This window comes from Phodopus roborovskii, unplaced genomic scaffold, assembly GCF_943737965.1.
Source record: "Phodopus roborovskii unplaced genomic scaffold, PHOROB, whole genome shotgun sequence".
Taxonomy (NCBI): domain Eukaryota; kingdom Metazoa; phylum Chordata; class Mammalia; order Rodentia; family Cricetidae; genus Phodopus; species Phodopus roborovskii.
Window position 1 is genome coordinate 95,852 of NW_026125330.1, and position 17,615 is coordinate 113,466.

The 17,615-nt window shown below is 42.8% G+C and overlaps 1 protein-coding gene across 1 annotated transcript in view; it reads left to right on the top strand.

Annotated features, from left to right (window-relative positions):
• LOC127214032 (protein arginine N-methyltransferase 7-like) overlaps window positions 1-17,615 on the top strand; it is a 49,113-nt gene that overhangs the window by 28,942 nt on the left and 2,556 nt on the right. The window contains 10 exon segments of the mRNA XM_051174429.1: window positions 2,132-2,373; window positions 2,558-2,738; window positions 8,506-8,633; window positions 9,220-9,355; window positions 9,836-9,919; window positions 10,382-10,429; window positions 10,881-10,970; window positions 13,200-13,361; window positions 14,483-14,557; window positions 17,565-17,615. Coding sequence (XP_051030386.1) covers window positions 2,132-2,373; window positions 2,558-2,738; window positions 8,506-8,633; window positions 9,220-9,355; window positions 9,836-9,919; window positions 10,382-10,429; window positions 10,881-10,970; window positions 13,200-13,361; window positions 14,483-14,557; window positions 17,565-17,615 — 1,197 coding nt within the window.

The window sequence follows — 17,615 nt, forward strand, 5'->3', positions numbered from 1 at the left end:
TGGCCTTAGTGATGGTTGTTACTCACCATGTGGGTTCTGAAAACCAAACCTGGAACCTCTATAAGAGCAACAAGAGCTAATAACTGCTGAGCCATCCCTCCAGCCCCAGATAAAGTTGAGACTTAGATTTGAGTTGAATTATAAGGGCAATAATGTCTGGCAACATAATGTAACTTTTAAAAAATTATGCATAATAATAGGTTTATTATAACACTGTATACATGTACATATGTATTTCATATTTGTGCCCTCTCTTGTCCTACTCAGCCTTCTGTTTATTTATTTATTTATTTTATTTTTTATATTCCAATCCCAGTTCCCCCTCCCTCTTCTCCTCATACTCTCCCCTCTTTCAATTTTTTTATTTTAAATACCAATCCCAGTTCCCCCTCCCTCTCCTCCTCCAATTCCCACTCCATCCCTCATCAGAGACAGTTCAGCTTCCCATTGTTTGCCCAGATCATGAAGACCCCTTGAGTCCTAACTTACGAAAGACTCTCCCAAACTGCAAAAAAGCAAGATTTTTATTGTATACAAGCAGGCAGGGATCTCTACTGGCAAACTGATGCAACAGCTGCCAGAGAGGTGTCTTAGAGCATTTAGCCAAGCTCTTTTAAAGGGGAAAGCCACAAAAAATTACATTAGTGGGCGAGGTCCATTTCTGATTGGTTGACATTTAGCAGGGGTTAGGTGAATTCATATTTTTGGTAATACAACCTGTTATTTTACATGTTTTTATTGGTTGTCATAGTGAGGGAACAGTCTATGGTTTCAGGGTTGTACCATGACTTTTTCACTTTTCCCTGAAAGTGGTCTTTTTTTTTTTTTTTACTCCTTGGAACAGAGAGGAACTGGGTAACTCAAAGGTCAAGGTGGGGTTGCTCTGTTCTAGAAAAGTTGCTGAGGTTTATATAATTTGATTTTTAATCCTTTTACCATGGGGAGTCAACAAAATCTGTCAAATCACATTGAGGCAGGACCAAAGCCCTCTCCTCTGTATCTAGGCTAAGCAAGATATTTCTCCATAGGGAATGGGTGCCAAAAAGCCAGTTCATGCTCTAGAGATAAATCCTGGTCCCACTGCCAGTGGCCCCATAAACTGCCCAAGGCACATGACTGTCACCCACATTCAGAGGCCTAGTGGTCCTATGCAGGTTCCCCAGCTGTCAGTCTGGAGTCAGTGAGCTCCCACTAGCTCCTGTGAGTTGTTCTATGAGTTTTCTCATCATGGTCTTGACCCCTTTGCCCATATTATCGTTCCTCCCTCTCTTCGACTGGATTCTGGGATCTAGGCCCAGTGCTTAGCTGTGGATCTCTGCATCTGCTTCAATCAGTTACTGGATGAAGGTTTTATGATAACGATTAAGGTAGTCATCAATCTGATTACAGGGGAAGGCCAGTTTAGGCACCCTCTTCACTATTGCTTAGTCTTAGCTGGGGACATCCTTGTGCATTCCTGGTAATTTCCCTAGTGCCAGGTTTCTCGATAACCCCTTAATGGCTCCCTAATCTCTTTCCTTGCTCTCCCTCTCTGTTCTTCCCCCCAACTTGACCATCCCTCATGCTCTCCTCTCCTCTCTTTCCCCCTCCCTCACATGCTCCTGATTTGCTCAGGAAATCTTATCTATTTCTCCTTTCCAGGGGAGCCATGTATATCTCTCTTAAGCTCCTCCTTGTTACCTAGCTTCTTCGGTGTTGTGGACTGTAAGCTGGTTATCCTTTGCTTTATGTCTAATATCCACTTAAGAGTGAGTACACACTGTTTGTCATATGGGTCTGGGTTACCTCACTCAGGATTAATCCATATTTTTTAATCTACATTCAATAACATGGCTTTGATACCTCATCTCTTTGTACTGCCCATCCTCTTCCCTCTGTGCTGGCTGGACAACTTCACCTTTCTTCTCAGAGTCCTCTCTGTTCCCAGAACTCTCACCTAGCCTCTTCTTGTCTAGCTATTGGCCATTCAACTCTTTATTAAACCAATCAGAAGGTACCTTGGCCAAAACACAGCTTCACAGTGTAAACAAATATTCCATCCACAACAAATATTAAAGCCTTTGACAAGTGTGAGTCACTGTAGATCAGGTGCCTGACTTACTGTTGTTGGTTTCTTTTGATTTAAACTTAGGAAAATTGTGAAGCAGTGCCTCACAAAGCAACTGTCTATGCCCAGCTGGTGGAGTCCAGAAGGATGTGGTCATGGAACAAGCTGTTTCCTGTCCGTATTCAGACTGGTCTTGGAGAGCAGGTCATTGTTCCTCCCTCAGAATTGGAGAGGTGTCCTGGTGCACCTTCAGTCTATGACATTCAGCTGAATCAGGTGTCATCTGCTGACTTCACTGTCCTCAGTGATGTGCTACCAATGTTCAGGTACCCTGGAACTTCCCTGGGTGGTAGTGCTTTGAGACATTTAATTGGATTTCTTCTTTTGTGGAACAGAAACCTAGCTGAATTCTCTCTACATTAGCACCATTGTTGATCAGGTCTCTGTAGAAGTTTAACAGTGGAGTGTATGAGTTAAATTATGCTTCGGTTTCTGAATATTCTTTTACAGTGTGGACTTCAGCAAGCAAGTCAGTAGCTCGGCAGCCTGTCATAGCAGGCAGTTTGTACCTGTGGCATCTGGCCAAGCACAGGTGGTTCTTTCCTGGTGGGACATTGAAATGGACCCAGAGGGGAAGATCAAATGTACCATGGCACCCTATTGGGCACAGACAGACCCACAGGAGCTTCAGGTAAGAGGCAGGAGCTGAGCACATTTCATGTAAGTCAGGAAACTTATTTTTGTTTCTTTTTACCCCTAGATCACTATATTAGTTAAAGGCAAAGAGGGAGTTTTCTTTTGGGAAAACATACATGCACACACACAAGCACAATGGACTGGGATGTGGCTGAATGATAGAGCACTTTCCTAGCTTGCATGAGTCCCTATTCTACCCATCACTACAAAGAAAAATAATAACTAATAAAAACTAGAAAGCATGCCAGGTAGTGGTGATGCACACCTTTAATCCCAGCACTCAGAGGCAGAGGCCAGAGGATCTCTGTGAGTTCAAGGCCAATCTAGTCTACAAAGTAAGTTCCAGGACAGTTAGGGCTGTTAAACTGAGAAACCCTGTCTTTAAAAAAAAAAAAAACCAAAAAAAATACCAAAAAGAAGCAGTAGAGCCTTCCAGTGTGTAGTAGACCTCTCCTCTCTGGGTGAGTTCATGGTTGACACCTGTGGCCACAGTGAGCAACACAAGTCTTAATGGATTAGTTCTGCTATTCTCATTTGTCCTGGCATAGCCCTTCACCTCACCACCTTCTTCCATAAGTAATCCAGTGGGCTCAGGTCAGCTTGGAATGAAGAACTACAACTTCACTTCCTTTGGTTCAAAATCTACCCTCTCCAGCTCAAAGAAAATGAGCAGAGGAATGTGAACTACAAACTGCAAATACAGATTACTATTCAGCATGTGATAAGTTTTTACCTTTAAACTGCTATGAAATAAAAGAAAAGAACATATATGAACTGCAATGAAATGCTATCTTTACCTATTAGTAAACAAAATTCAGAAAGTTTTGTGACCCACTGTTGGTAAAGCTTGACTGTAAGCTGTCAGAACATTAATGGTACACAGCATAGCTCAGTCCAACATGGTAGAAATGATAGATGTTGGGGCCCTGAACACTTTTGCTTAAGTCATAGATGCATAGACTCACATGTAGGATAATCATATCTTAATAGAAAAAGAACAACAGAAAGGCCACCTGTAAGAATTCAAGTCATCCTGTGTCTTTCAGTGAACAATGTAGCTCTGTTGCAGAGTAGTTAGTGTGTATTTATGAATATTAGTGTTGTTTTCTTAGAGTATGAGGATTAGAGCAGTGGTTTTCCGTGCTCGATGTTCCTAATGTTCTTCATGTTGTGGTGACCCCAAACCATAAAATTATTTTCATTGCTACTTCATAATCAGTTTTGCTACTGTTATGAATTGTAAATATCTAATATGCAGATGTTCTTAGGTGATCCCCATGAATGGGTTGTTCAACCCCCAGACTGAGAACCACTGTATTAGACATTTGGCCTCACATATGATAGGCAGGCATACTGCCATTGCATTACAGATACACCTAAGTGCCTTAAGTACTGCCTAGGCCAAAGGCTCTGACTGCTGTGGGGCTGCTGTTACTAGCCAGACCTGTGAGCTCCTCAGTCAACCTCTTCTTTCTAATTGTTTGACCCAAGGCAGGTGTGTGTCAGTCAGTGCATGCCAACTTTCCTCTGCAGTCTTGGTTCTCATGGGTTGTGTTTGTGAGATTTCAAAAATAAAATTATTAATACATTTTAGTTGCATGTCTTTAGAGCACTACAGTGTATATTTCTCCTTGAATCTACATATAGATATACCAGTTAACTGTAACAATGCCCAGAGTGCAGGGTCTTGTGTCCAGGAAGTAGAAGGGTAGGTGTGGATCCCAGGTCTTCTCACAGTGCATCATGTGCCCTTTCTAAACCACTGATGACTTTTATAATATTAGGAATTTGAAAGCTGAAAGATTTCCCTGCTGAACTCACAAAACCACTTTGATCCCATTTAGCCTGTCTCACTTTGGGACAGATGTTCTGTTACTAGCTCTTTAGCATGAGAACTCAGCAGTCTTCTTGTATAGTGTTTATGGGAGGGGCAGATGTTAGGGAGCACTCTATTCCTCCAGTACAGGAAGGAATAATGGAGAACATAACCTGTTTATCCTTTATTACTGTATATGTGGCTTTTGAACTTTTACTTTTTAGCTTTATATTTGAATAGGCATCTTAGATACCTGCCTTTTTGCTAAATTCAGGACCAAGTGGGTGAGCTATGTCCCAGGCAAGTAGAAAAAGCTTTGTCTTCATTTGCATGTAAGCTATTGGAGTCTGACAAAACCTAGTTTCCTTGGTTTCTGGAAATAGCAATAAGCAGGTTGTCACCCCATCAGAGTTGAGCCAGGTTCTTTCTTTTCTTTTTTTGAGAAGCTATATAGCAAGCTGGCCCAAACTCATAAGGTAACCCAGGCTGGCCACAAACTCATGACCCTCCTCCCTCAGCTTCCTCTCAGTGCTGGAATTACAGGCATATGTTATACTTTTTTTTTTCTTTCTAGACAGAGTTTCTCTTTGTAGCCCTGACAGTCTCGGAACTTGCTCTGTAGACCAGGCTGGCCTCAAACTCACAAAGATCTACCTACCTCTGCCTCTGCCTCTTGAGTGCTGGGATTAAAAGTGTGCTACCACCTCCTGACCACATTTAACTCAGGCACCAACTTTTTAGGATAGTTATTCTTCCTGATTTTTCCAAATTCTATCACCTTAATTTCTAAAAAAACAAGACATATTATAGGTCATAAGAATGACATGGAAAAAGAAAAAAAAGAAATACTGGGTATGGTTGGCACATGTCTTTAATTCCAGCATTTGGGAGGCAGAGGCAGGCGAATCTCTATGAGTTCAGCCCTGTCTGCAGCATGAGTTCCAGAACAGGCTCCAAAGATACACAGAGAAACCCTGTCTCTGAAAAAACAACAACAACAACAACAACAAAAAAAAAAAAACCCCACAAACAAACAAGTAAAAAACAAGAATAACATGCGACTGGGGGTGGGGATTTTGGGGTTGGGGTGGGAAGGGGGTGGGTATGGTGGCATAGGATTTTAATCCCAGTATTTACAAGGTAGAGTCAGGTGGACTTTGTGTTGTTTTTCTTTTTTTAATTGTTGCCTTTTTTTTTTTTTTTTTTTTGAATCCTGTTTCCCAAAGAGATTGAATAGCAAGCAGCTCACCTAGCTTACCACCTCCTGTCTCCCGATAAATCCTCTTTTCCTCTTCCCTCCTTACAAACCCTTTTCTACCTGGCTCCTCCCTACAACTTCCTGTCAGCTAGTTGCTGACCCAGCCTTCTTACCACAAGTGAATTTTATTTAATCAAACATATCTTTGGATCATTAAACAAATGTTCCAGAGCATAAACAAAAAGTAATACACCTCTAAATAATATTCTACAACACTTGTTTGTGAGTTCAAGGCCTGCCTGATTTACATGATAAGTTCCAGACTAGCCAGGGCTATAGAGTGAGACCCTGGTTCAATAAAGGAACTTCCTTTGGTAAAATGAAAGTGTTTAGAATTTACATTAGACCCTACCACCCAAAATAACTACCTTAACTACCTTTCTTGTGTCTCTTTCCAAAGAGGAGTTTAACTCATTTTTAACTTTTTTTTTTTTTTTTTTGGTTTTGTTTTTTTGACAGGGTTTCTCTGTATTGCTTTGGAGCCTGTCCTGGAACTAGCTCTGTAGACTAGGCTGTACTCATACTAACATAGATCCGCCTGCCTCTGCCTCCCGAGAGATGGGACCAAAGGCGTGTGCCATCAACGCCCAGCTTGACCTTTTATAAATTGTTGTTGTTGGTTGTATTTTTCTGCTGTCTTATGATCTTTGTCATTTTTCATGTCTTTGGGTATTCTTCATAAATATTTAACCTATTTCTGAGCTGGATATTTGTGTTGGTTCTTGGTTTTTGTTAGTACAAATCTGTTTTATGTGCCTATAGTTTCTTTATCTTTTCTTTTTCTTATTTTCCTTTTATGTAAGATTTTTAGTAAGGATTTTTAAAGGTTACTTTGGGCTCAAGTGAGCTCAGTGATAGAATAGTTGCCTAACATATATAATGTTCTGGATATTTGTTTGTTTTTAAAGACAGGGTTTCTCTGTGTAGCTTTGGAGTCTTTCCTGGAACTCATTCTGTAGCCCAGGCTGGCCTCAAACTCACAGAGATCTGCCTGCCTCTGCCTCTCGAGTACTGGGATTAAAGATGTGCATCTACCACTGCCTGGTAATGCTCTGGATCTTTAATCACCAGTCAAAATCACTGTAAATCATGTTTCACAATTTAGAATATTCTAGTTCTTAAAACAAAAACAAGGAGGCTAGAGAGGTGGTTCAGAGATTAAGAGCACCAACTGCTTTTCCAGAGGACCTGAGTTCAATTCCCAACAACCACTGGCTGGCTCACAACCATCTGTAACGAGATCTAGAGCCCTCTTCTGGCATGCAAACATAACATACATGTAGGCAGAACACTGTATACATAATAAATAAATAAATCTTAAAAAACAACAACTTATTTAATTCAAGGGAGTAAGCCTAACAGCCTTTCTCTGTTATTTTAAACTTTTTAATGTGTGTGATACAATGCGGTCTGTGTGTGAGTTATGGCGTGTATAGTGAGTGTACATATTTGTTAGTATTGGTGTGTGCATATGTACCTGTAGGTGGGCCTTTGCATGTATGTATGGAGGCCAGAGTCCCCATCCACCTTTGTTTTTTAGACAGGGTTTCTCCCTGAATCTGAAACTCATTGATTTGACTAGACCACTCAGGGATGCATCTGTCTCTGCCCCCACTCCTTCTCACCCCCACCCCACCCCCAGGGTATAGACACCCAGCTTTTCAGCTTTTTACATGGGTGCTGGGCTTTGAACTCAGGTCCTCATGCCACGCAGAAGTGACTTTACTGATTAAGCCATCTTCCCTGACCCCTATTTTCCCAGCTTTTGTTTTGAAAAATTGTAGAATCACAGAGTAAGTGAAAATGGACACTGGTGGTGCCTTTACTTCAATTTACTAATTGTTAATATTTCCCACACTTGCTGTATCTTTTTTTCCTCTCTCATTGCACACACAATTTCTGCTCAGTCATTTGATAGTAAGTTACAAACATCTGACTCTTGACTCCTTGATACTTATAAGAATAAAACAGTTTCCTCATAAGCAAAATACCATCATCACACCTGAGAAAATTAACATATACTATTTATTCTATAACATCTAACATGGTTCAAAATAAAATTTTCTTACTTGTCCCCAAATGTCTTTAATAGCTTTTGTTTTCCTAGTCTAGGATCCAGTTGAATATAATGTATTATATTTGACCTTTCTGTGTTTTGAAGCCACTTAAAACAAAAGGAAATTCTGTATATATATTAAAGCCTTGGAATATATCCCAAGAGGCTCTTAGAGCAGGATTTCCCCCAGGCCACTAGGTCAGCCTTAGTTTTGAGCCAGAGAATTTTTCCTTCTAATGGAAGATGGCTCATAGTCCAACAGATAAAGGAGAGTGCATTGGTGCTTGTGCTGGCTAGTCTTATGTCAACTTGACACAGGCTAGGACCAGACTCAGAGATCCATCTGCCTTTGCCTCTCCAGTACTGTGATTAAAGGTGTGAGGAGAGAGCAGAGCCTGCATTTGTCCCTTCTAAAGCTACCTCAGAAGATCAATGCCCTTGATGATGTCTTCTGAAGTCAGCCGGGTTCCAGAAAGCTTTCTGGGACACTGGCTTCTCTGATTAGGATTTTTTTCTTTATCTTTAGGGCCATAATAAGCACTTGTAGTCTATACAACTGATATTTGACTTTGGGCCTTTGGATTGGAAGCATTGTTGTCACAGCTTAGTGAAACTAGTTCTTCTCATTTCAGTGGCGGGACCACTGGATGCAGTGTGTATACTTCTTGCCACAGGAGGATCCCGTTGTTCAGGGCTCACCCCAATGCTTGGTAGCCCACCATGATGACTACTGTGTGTGGTACAGCCTCCAGAGGACCAGGTATGCAAGTTTGTTGTTGGGGTGAAGGACCAGCCCTCAGACTGCACTGATGTGAACTCTATTGGACTGATTGATCTCCTAGAGATTTAAATGGGTAGATTTATGCAGGACAGAATAAAGTAAGAGCAAGGACTAGTAATATGACTCTGGGTAAAGGTACTTGTAGCAAACCTGATGACCTGTGTTAAATCCCCAGAATCCACATAGTGGAAGGAGAGCACCTATTCCACAAAGCTGTCCTCTACATATGTGCTATGGTACTTCTCCACTCATGTAAAAATAATAATTTTAAAAGCAGAAGGTTGTAGCAGGATACATCAGTGTGCTTGTGTATATGTAGAAACTGTTATGGATTGGTAAGTTCTATTCAATATATATATATATATATATATGAGAAGTGTATGAGAAGTGTGGAATCACCCCCAATGTGCTGGTGTCCGGGCTCTTCTAGAGACCTGGCCATGTATCTCCCAGGGCCCAGGCTCACTTCTGGTGTTCTCGCTTCCTGTTTCATGCCCTCATGCTCTCCAAGTTTCCAGTGTGGAATATTTATCACTTATGTTTGACTTTTCATCTTCCTGCTCAGTGCTGATGAGAATGAGAAAGTCTACCAAGTGCGCCCTGTGTGTGATTGTCAGGCTCACTTGCTCTGGAACCGGCCTCGGTTTGGAGAGATTAATGATCAGGACAGAACTGATCAATTTGCCCAAGCCCTGAGGACTGTAAGTGTTTGGGTCTTTGTGCTTAGGTCTCACTCTCCCCGCTTGTGTTTACTCTCACAGCAGTGGGCCCTGGTGGGAAGAGTGGGTGAGGGCCGCGGCTGGTTACTGTGTATGATGAGAAGGCAGACGTGGCAGTGTGGGGGCAGGAAGGAAAATGGGATGAGAACTGGTGTATTCAGAAATCTGTCAGGTCTGGAAAGAGATGGCTCATGGTTAAGGGTACCTGTTGCCCTTCCCTGGGTTTGGTCTTAGTACTACAGTTTGTGACTCCAGTTCTAAGACATCTGATGCCCTCTTCTGGCCTCAGTGGGTTACAAACCCACATTTCTGGGCAAAACAACCAAACACAAAATTAGAGAGGAAAAAAAACGGAAAATGAAGCCTGTGAGTGAAGCTGGGGGAAGGGCACCTGTCTGTTAGCTTGTCAGGAGGAAGCTCCTGGACTAAGGTAACCTGTGCTGATCCTGCTTTTTCCCACAGGTGCTGACACCAGGGACCAACTGTCTTTGTGTCAGTGATGGCAGTCTCCTCTCTGTGCTGGCCCATCACCTTGGGGCAGAGCAGGTACTGGGTCATTGGGTCATGCTTCTCTGTTTCTCTGTAAGGGCTGTTCTTCTCTTTTAATTTTTAACTTACTTTCCTTTTCTATTTTGTTGTTTTTCACTTTTTTTTTTTTTTTTTTTTTTTTTTAAGTTGGCTCTTGAGTTAGGCCATACTGTGGTCCAGGCCAGGCATGAGTTTCTGTGATCAAAGCCCTTTGAAGATACAGCTTTTGTTGGTGGAATGACTTTGGTTTGGTGGCTGAGGAACTTTATTATTTCCACTCATGGTGAGGAACCAAGTAATGGCTACCACTGCTAGGTAACTGCAGCATAGCGTTCGAGTTGGCCACTTTCTCTAGTGAATACCCAGCATAGATACTATCCAAGGGAGGTAGTACAGCCAGGCCATTGTTCTGTGTCCTCTTGACAGGTTTTCGTCTTAAGTGTCTTCTGTCTTTAAGTCCATCTCTTGGCTTTTCTTCAGGTGTTTACAGTTGAGAGTTCGGCAGCTTCTTATAGACTGATGAAAAGGGTAAGTGACAGCTGGTACTAAATTCATGGGGGGACTGTTGGGCCTGCCTTCTTCACTCTGGGATGGGTGACTTTGCAGTAGCATCACAACCAGAAACTAGTAGAAATAACCCTGCTTCATGGTTGTAGCTCCTACCTGGATTCAATCTGTAACATCATAGAAAGTTAAAAACTAACACCCCTCAAAGTCACCTTCTCTGCTGAATTTTCTGGCCAAATGGCTCTAGGATAACATCTCTTTGGGTACCTCCTACAGACTATGAAAGAGGTCTGAGCAAATGATATCTCATCAGGCAGGATCTATATATAGGTCTTACAGTTTCGGTAGAGTAGATTACAAATCACTCAGTTCTACTCACACCGAAATGCAGATTGAATCCAGGCCTCAAGCACATAAGTTGTTTTTCCCTGCTCCAAAACAATATTAACACAGTTTATTCTTTGTTTCCAAGATCTTCAAGGCTAACCACTTGGAAGATAAAATTAGTATTATCAAGAAACGGCCTGAGTTGTTAACATCTGCAGATCTGGAGGATAAGAAGGTAAGGAATTGGACTTTGTGGTACAGTAGGGCTGTGTGGGTGGGACAGAGTAGCTCTAAAGTAACCTAAGCTCTGCCTTGTCACCTTGAATGCTATGTGATGTCCCTCATGCAACTTGGCCAGCAGAAACCTCACCACTATGAAGGTGGGTGAGGGTTTGTATAAAGGCCCAGTGAGCATAGAACTTGGCTCTTATGTCTCTCAAATGAGAGCAGAGTAGTTTGTTAATGCTATGTAACATGGTGCACCACCTCTCCTTTTCCCCTTCATAGTCCTCTTTGAAGGATTCTTCATGCTCAGATCTTTTTACCCCCCTCTTTCACAGCTGCTCACCAGCTCCCTGCAGGCTTTTTTTGTTCTGAGAAAGGGTTGTTATGTAAACTAGGTTGGCCTTGATCACACAGAGTTCTTACCTCTGCCTCCTGAGTGCTGGGATTAAAAGCATGTGCCCCCATGGCTAGCTGTGTAAACTATTATCCAACTGTATGTGAGATCCATTTTGTGGTTTTTCTCTCTTTTTTACTGTGGCCATTTTAGTGGGAACACACTGGCTTATCATTGTAGTTTTAATTTGTATTTTCATGATAGCTAATGATATTGAACATCTTTTCATGTACTCATAAACTTATAAGACTTATCAGTCTTACTTGAATATCTGTTCAAGTCTCTTGCCTATTTTCCCTCATGCCTTTTATAAAATGATAGCTTGAGATGTAATTCATGCAGTATACAAAGCACTCACTTAAAGTACATGGCTGAGTGACAGTGTATTTGTAAAGTGTGCAATCACTACCGGGTCAACCTCAGGGCATTTTCATTATCCTAAATTACTCCTTTTGTTGGTGGTCACACTCATGTGCTCCCAACCCCTAAACCACCACTAGTTTACTTTCTGTCTGTGTGGGTTTGCCTATTCTAGACAAATCATATAAATGAAATTATACAATATATGGTCCTTTGTAACTGACTTTCACTTAACGTAATATTTTCAAGGATCATCCATGCTGTAACCTAAGTCAGTGCATCAGCTCTTTTTATTGTTGAACAATACTCCCTTGCATGGATATACCATATTTTATTTATGCTATTAAGATTTCTTGGCTATTTTGAATGGTGCTACTTTGAACATTCAGGTACTTTGAACATTATGTTTTCCTCCTCCTCCTCTTCTTCCTCCCTCATTATTTTTTTAAAAAAGATTTATTTATGTATATGAGTCCTCTGTCTTCATGCACACCAGAAGAAGGAATCCAATCCCATTACATTACATATGGTTGTGAGCCACCATGTGGTTGCTGGGCATTGAACACAGGACCTCTGGAAGAGCAGCCAAGTGCTCTTAACCTTTGAGCCATCTCTCCAGCCCCTTCTCTTTCATTCTTTTAATACAGGTTTAGAACATGCAGGTTTAGAACAAAGATCTTTTAAAATTCTCATCTTCTGTCTTTTTTTAAATCATGTATTAATATTATGTACACAGTACTCTGCTTGTATGTATGTCTGCACACCAGGAGAGGGCACCAGATCTCATTATAGATGTTTGTGAGCTACCATGTGGTTGCTGAGCATCAAACTCAAGACCTGGAAGAGCAGCCAGTGCTCTTAACCGCTGAGCCATCTCTCCAGTCCCCATGTCTTCTATCTTTTGAATCCCTGTGTAGGAGCCCCTGTTGCCTTCAAGACAAGTTGAGTCTTCTTGGCTATTTGACCATTTGGATTCTGACTGGTCTAACCTCCTCATCCTCTCCTGACAGATGTCTAGAAGGCCTTGTTCTTACACCCTCGATTGGCCTCTGCCCATTTGTCTGACTTCCCTGACTCCTAGTCATACAGCTATTTACTTATTTCACAAATGTTGATTGAAATGTAGTTTGCCAGGACCATGCTGCCAGTGTCCACGTTTGCTTTAGTGCAGTGAAGGTGACACATTGTTCATCTGTTACTGATATACTGGTTTGTGAACTGGAAGAATCCTTTCTGGAAGCCCTTTGTGAAGGCCCTGCACGCACCTATTCCTTGCTTCTTTCACGTGAAGATCATTCTTCCTTGTATTGTTCTTCTACTCTGCAATCCTTTGTGTCTTCAGGGGCATGTTCATTTATTGACTGAGTGTTGAATGGATGAATGAATGAATGAATGGCCTGTTATATGTTCTTTTAAATTGCTGAGTTGCCCTTCACTTGTTACCTTCACTGGTTATACCTGGCTTCTTCCCATTCTGGTTGTCAGGTCTCCCTCCTCCTGGGTGAACCCTTCTTCTCCACCAGCCTGCTACCATGGCACAACCTATACTTCTGGTATGTTCGTACTTCCGTGGACCAGCACCTGGAACCTGGAGCTGTGGTGATGCCCCAGGCAGCCTCACTGCATGCCATGATTGTGGAGTTCAGGGTAGGCCACCCAGGATTTCGCAAAACACCAGAGCAAGGGAGGATGGGGAAGCTTATACTTCAGAGTCCTTGAGTGCAGATGGAACAGCCTGGACCCTGGTGATGGGCCTTTCTTTTCTGCATCAGTGGCTGCAGGGCAGAATAGAGGAAGGCTGCATTTTTAAAAAGCAGTAATTTGACATATGAAATGGAAATGACTGTGTGTTGTCATTTTACAATTGTGGCTTATCAGAATAATTAAAAACATAAATTAAGTGTTTCAGGAGGCATGCTGTGCAGCTAGCTGTGCTCTGTAGAGAACAGAGGCTGTTTTTGTTAGAGCATTCTGAGATGGGAACTTCTCTTTTTATGCAGGAAGAAATAGAAAAGCTTCATTTTAATTCTCTCATCAAAGCAGAACCACAGTCACCAAATCATTTTAAATGGAAAAGGCATTTTTTTTTATTGGAAAGATTTTGAAGTTTTTGATGTGCTTTGGACCTGAAATGAAGAGTGAATCACATTTGATATTCCTTTTATGAGAATGGCTCTATTTTTTTGTAGCCTCATGTCTCCATCACTTAGTTTCTGGGCATTTTTCTTCATTATTTACCTGATGGAATTTCCATATGGGTTGTGGATCTCATGACTGAAGAGTGGCTATAGAAAAGGATGTTTAGTCCCAGGCCCCAGGGGCAGGAGATAGAAGATGGACTGGCTAGACAGTGCTTTGGGGCCTTCTCCTGTCCTTTTATGCATTGTTCACAGGCACCAGAGGGCTACTTACAGAAACCTTGGTTTCAGTTCTGGTTGATTGTCTCTTTAGGGAGGGGGACTTGGTGTCATGTCAATTTAGATAGTCTTAGACCAGTCTGTTAACCACCCTGGTTCTTCAGAGTCTTTGTCCCTTTTTCCTGCTTTGGAGGGTAGGGGTCTGTGTTTGTGGTAAACAGGAACAGCACGCCTGTGGTTTTCTTTGTTTGTTTTGAGTCAGTGCTGGCCTGGAACTCACTGTGTAGTCTCAGATTCACAGGGATCCACATACCTTTGCCTCCCAGGTACTGGAACTAATCAATTGATCTGAATTCATGTAGCCATTTTTTCTCTGGCCCAGTTGTAACATGGACTGTTCTTCCTTCATAGGATTTGTGGCGGATCCGAAGCCCTTGTGGTAACTGTGAAGGCTTTGATGTGCACATCATGGATGATATGATTAAGGTAAGCAGGACTAGCTAGACCTGCTGCCTGTAATACTGCGTGGAGCTGAGATGATAGGGTTAGAAGTTCAGAAGCCCAGGATACTGAGGCAAGACTGCCTCAGAGTTTTTTTTAAAAAATTAAAGAACAAAGCAAAAACCCAAAGGGCTGGGGAGATGGCTCACTGGTTAGGAGCACTGGTTGCTCTTCCAGAGGATTGGTGTTTCATTCCCAGCACCCACATGGTGGCTCATAGTCACCTGTAAGTCTAGTTCCTATCTAGCCTCCATGAGTTCTAGGCATGCAAATGTTACACAGATGTATATGTAGACAAAACACCCATACACATACAATTAAATTAAAAAAACAAAACAAAACAAAACAAAAAAACAAAAAAAAACCCTGAAAACCAAAATAGAGGTAGAAGGTACAAGGGACTAAGAATATAGCTTAGTGATAGAATACCTGTGTACTCCTGGGCTCAATCTCTAGATTCACTGAAAACATAGATAGGCAAGAATACAGCTCTGAGTCCTGTTCCTCAGGATGTGGGTAGCATAAATAGTATACATAGAGAGACCTTCTGTTTTGGTCAGTGTTGCCATTTTGTTTGCCCCTGCCCTCCCTCTCTTCTCCTCCCCACACTCGTGAGCATCAACCTGAGAACCATTGCATGGTACCAGCTCTAATGTCTGAATTGGGAGAGCCAGTTAGGGCTTGAATGTCATGGGACCGTGTGCTGGCTCTACCTTGCTAGTGCTGAGAAATTGTTTTCTGTTAGGACAGCCTTTCCACAGAGTGACTGACTGATCACTTTCTGTGGCAGCCATTTTCATCTTGGGTGCTGTGCTCTAGAGAAGAGTGTTAGAGGGAGTTATAAGGAGGTCTCTGCGCGTTTATGTAATAGATGTTGCCAGTTCCCTGAATGTTCAACTAGAGTGAGTGACCCACAGGCCCATGTCCCCTGGAAACATGTCATGACAGCAACAGTGGTATGTGCCTTTGCAGGGATTGAGTTGAAAAGTCACATCACAGGGTGAGCTCACAAGATGAGGGTGGAAACACTAGCCCATTTTTATGCTTGAAAATTCATATTCACACAGAGAAAAGAGAGTGGAACTCATAGCTTGTAACTAGAGATCTTTCTCCTTTTTTGTTTATCTTCCAGATTACATTTTTCTATGTCAATGTGGGCTGCTTTTTTTTTTTTTTTTTTTTTTTTCCTTCTTCTTCACATTTTTAAAATCACCCCCTCATGGGTGTTTTCCGTTTGTGTCTTGCCTTCTCTGCAGCAGACTACTGATTAATGCTCCTAGATGTTTTTGTGTTGAGACATTGCTCTGGGTCCCCCGCCACATCTGGCCACTTATCTGGCTTAGTATTGGCCTCCTCTCACTCTGCCATCCTCTGAGGTATCATGTCTTTGGTCTCCTTCAACCCTTATTCCTGACCCTGCATTGCCTGGCTACTGCCTGGCTAATGGGCCTGTTTCTCCTGAGTGGAGAGCTGGTTCAGTTTCGAGTGCAAGTACTGCTCTTCTAGAGAACCCTAACTCAGGTCCTGGCACCCATGTTAGATGGTTCACAGCTGGCAGTAACTCTAGTTCCAGGGGAATCTAACACCTCTGGCCTCTGTGGGCATTCACACACAGCTATGTGAACCCCTCCCCCAACACACATACAATTTAAACTATTAGAAATAAATCTTGAAGAAGATAGTTGTAGGACATGGTAGTCCTGGCTTTAGTCCCAACACTCTGGAGGCAGAGGCAGGAGGAGAGAGCTATTGTATAGAGGCAGACAGCTCTGCTGGGCCTTGTCAGGCAGGCCCTGTGAGCCTCCCTGCTTCCCCAGCACTCTGTCTGTCCACTGTCTAGACTGGCACCTGTCAGTTGTGCTTCCCCTTGCAGCCCCTGCCCATCTCCATTTCAGATTTCTGTTGCCAACCTTGTCAGAAACACACTGGTCTATGGCTTCCTACCTCTCCCACCTCAGCCTTCCTCTAAGGAAATGTACATTTTACGGGGCTCCATCCTCCTGCACGGAAGGCTGTACCCCACCTCTTGAAGCCCCCTGTGTGGCCACTGCTTCTCCTTCCTGATTGACTCTTGTCTTCTGCCTAAAGTAATCTCCGGGCAGCTTCTCTGTCCCGCTTCTGCCCACACAGCCTGTTCTCACATTTTACCGTGCTTTTCCCAGAACTGCACTTGCTTATTTACATGTCCATTCTCGCCCATTAGGGTGGTATCATGGTAGTGGGTGAAAAGGACTGGAATCACCAGGACCATGTTCTGAGCACAAAGGAGATTTATTTGTCTCAGAGGGACAAAGGGCAGGGAATAAGATATAAGATGGAGACAGGGGAGAGGGGGAAGGGATATTTGCTCTGGAGGGACAAAGATGGGGCCCCTAGGCAAATGACAGTTTATAAAGGAAGAAAAGGGAAACCCATGCTACAATGAGCTGGTTTGTTTTGATTGGGCATGTTCATTAGGGCAGCCAAAGGGGCACTTTTGATTGCTGGATTTCAGTACTTTGATAGCTAGACCTTGGTGGTCAGTCTCAGGAGGAGAAAGTGGCCAGATAAGGGAATAGACCTTGGTGGCTGGCTTTAGGAATGTTACCTAACAGTTTAGCAAAGCAGAGGGTATGGGAGAAGGTCAAGGCCTGCCAGAGCTGTGTGTGCTGTGCTCAGCTGTGTGTGCTGGGGCCTGCTAGAGCCCTTCAGTGGGCAGTATTGGTGAGAGGTGAATGAATGCCTACCTTTTTTTTTTTTGTGCTTCCCCAGCAAAGACATTTGGTCCTCAGAATAGGTCAAGAGTAGGCATTGTCATCCCTGTTTAAACAGGAGGCTAGGGCTTAGGGAGGTGAAGTGGCCTTCTAATGGATGGACAGGGAAGGGAGAAGCTGGTTGTTATGACCAAGTGCCCAGTGTTGTGACAACTTGGTGCTCCAGTTTCACAGGAGTACTGGACCACAGAAATGAGGGTGACCCTGGCTGACTTCAGGTCTGTCCTCTTCTCCTCTAGCACTCCCTGGATTTTCGAGAGAGCAGAGAGGCAGAGCCCCACCCATTGTGG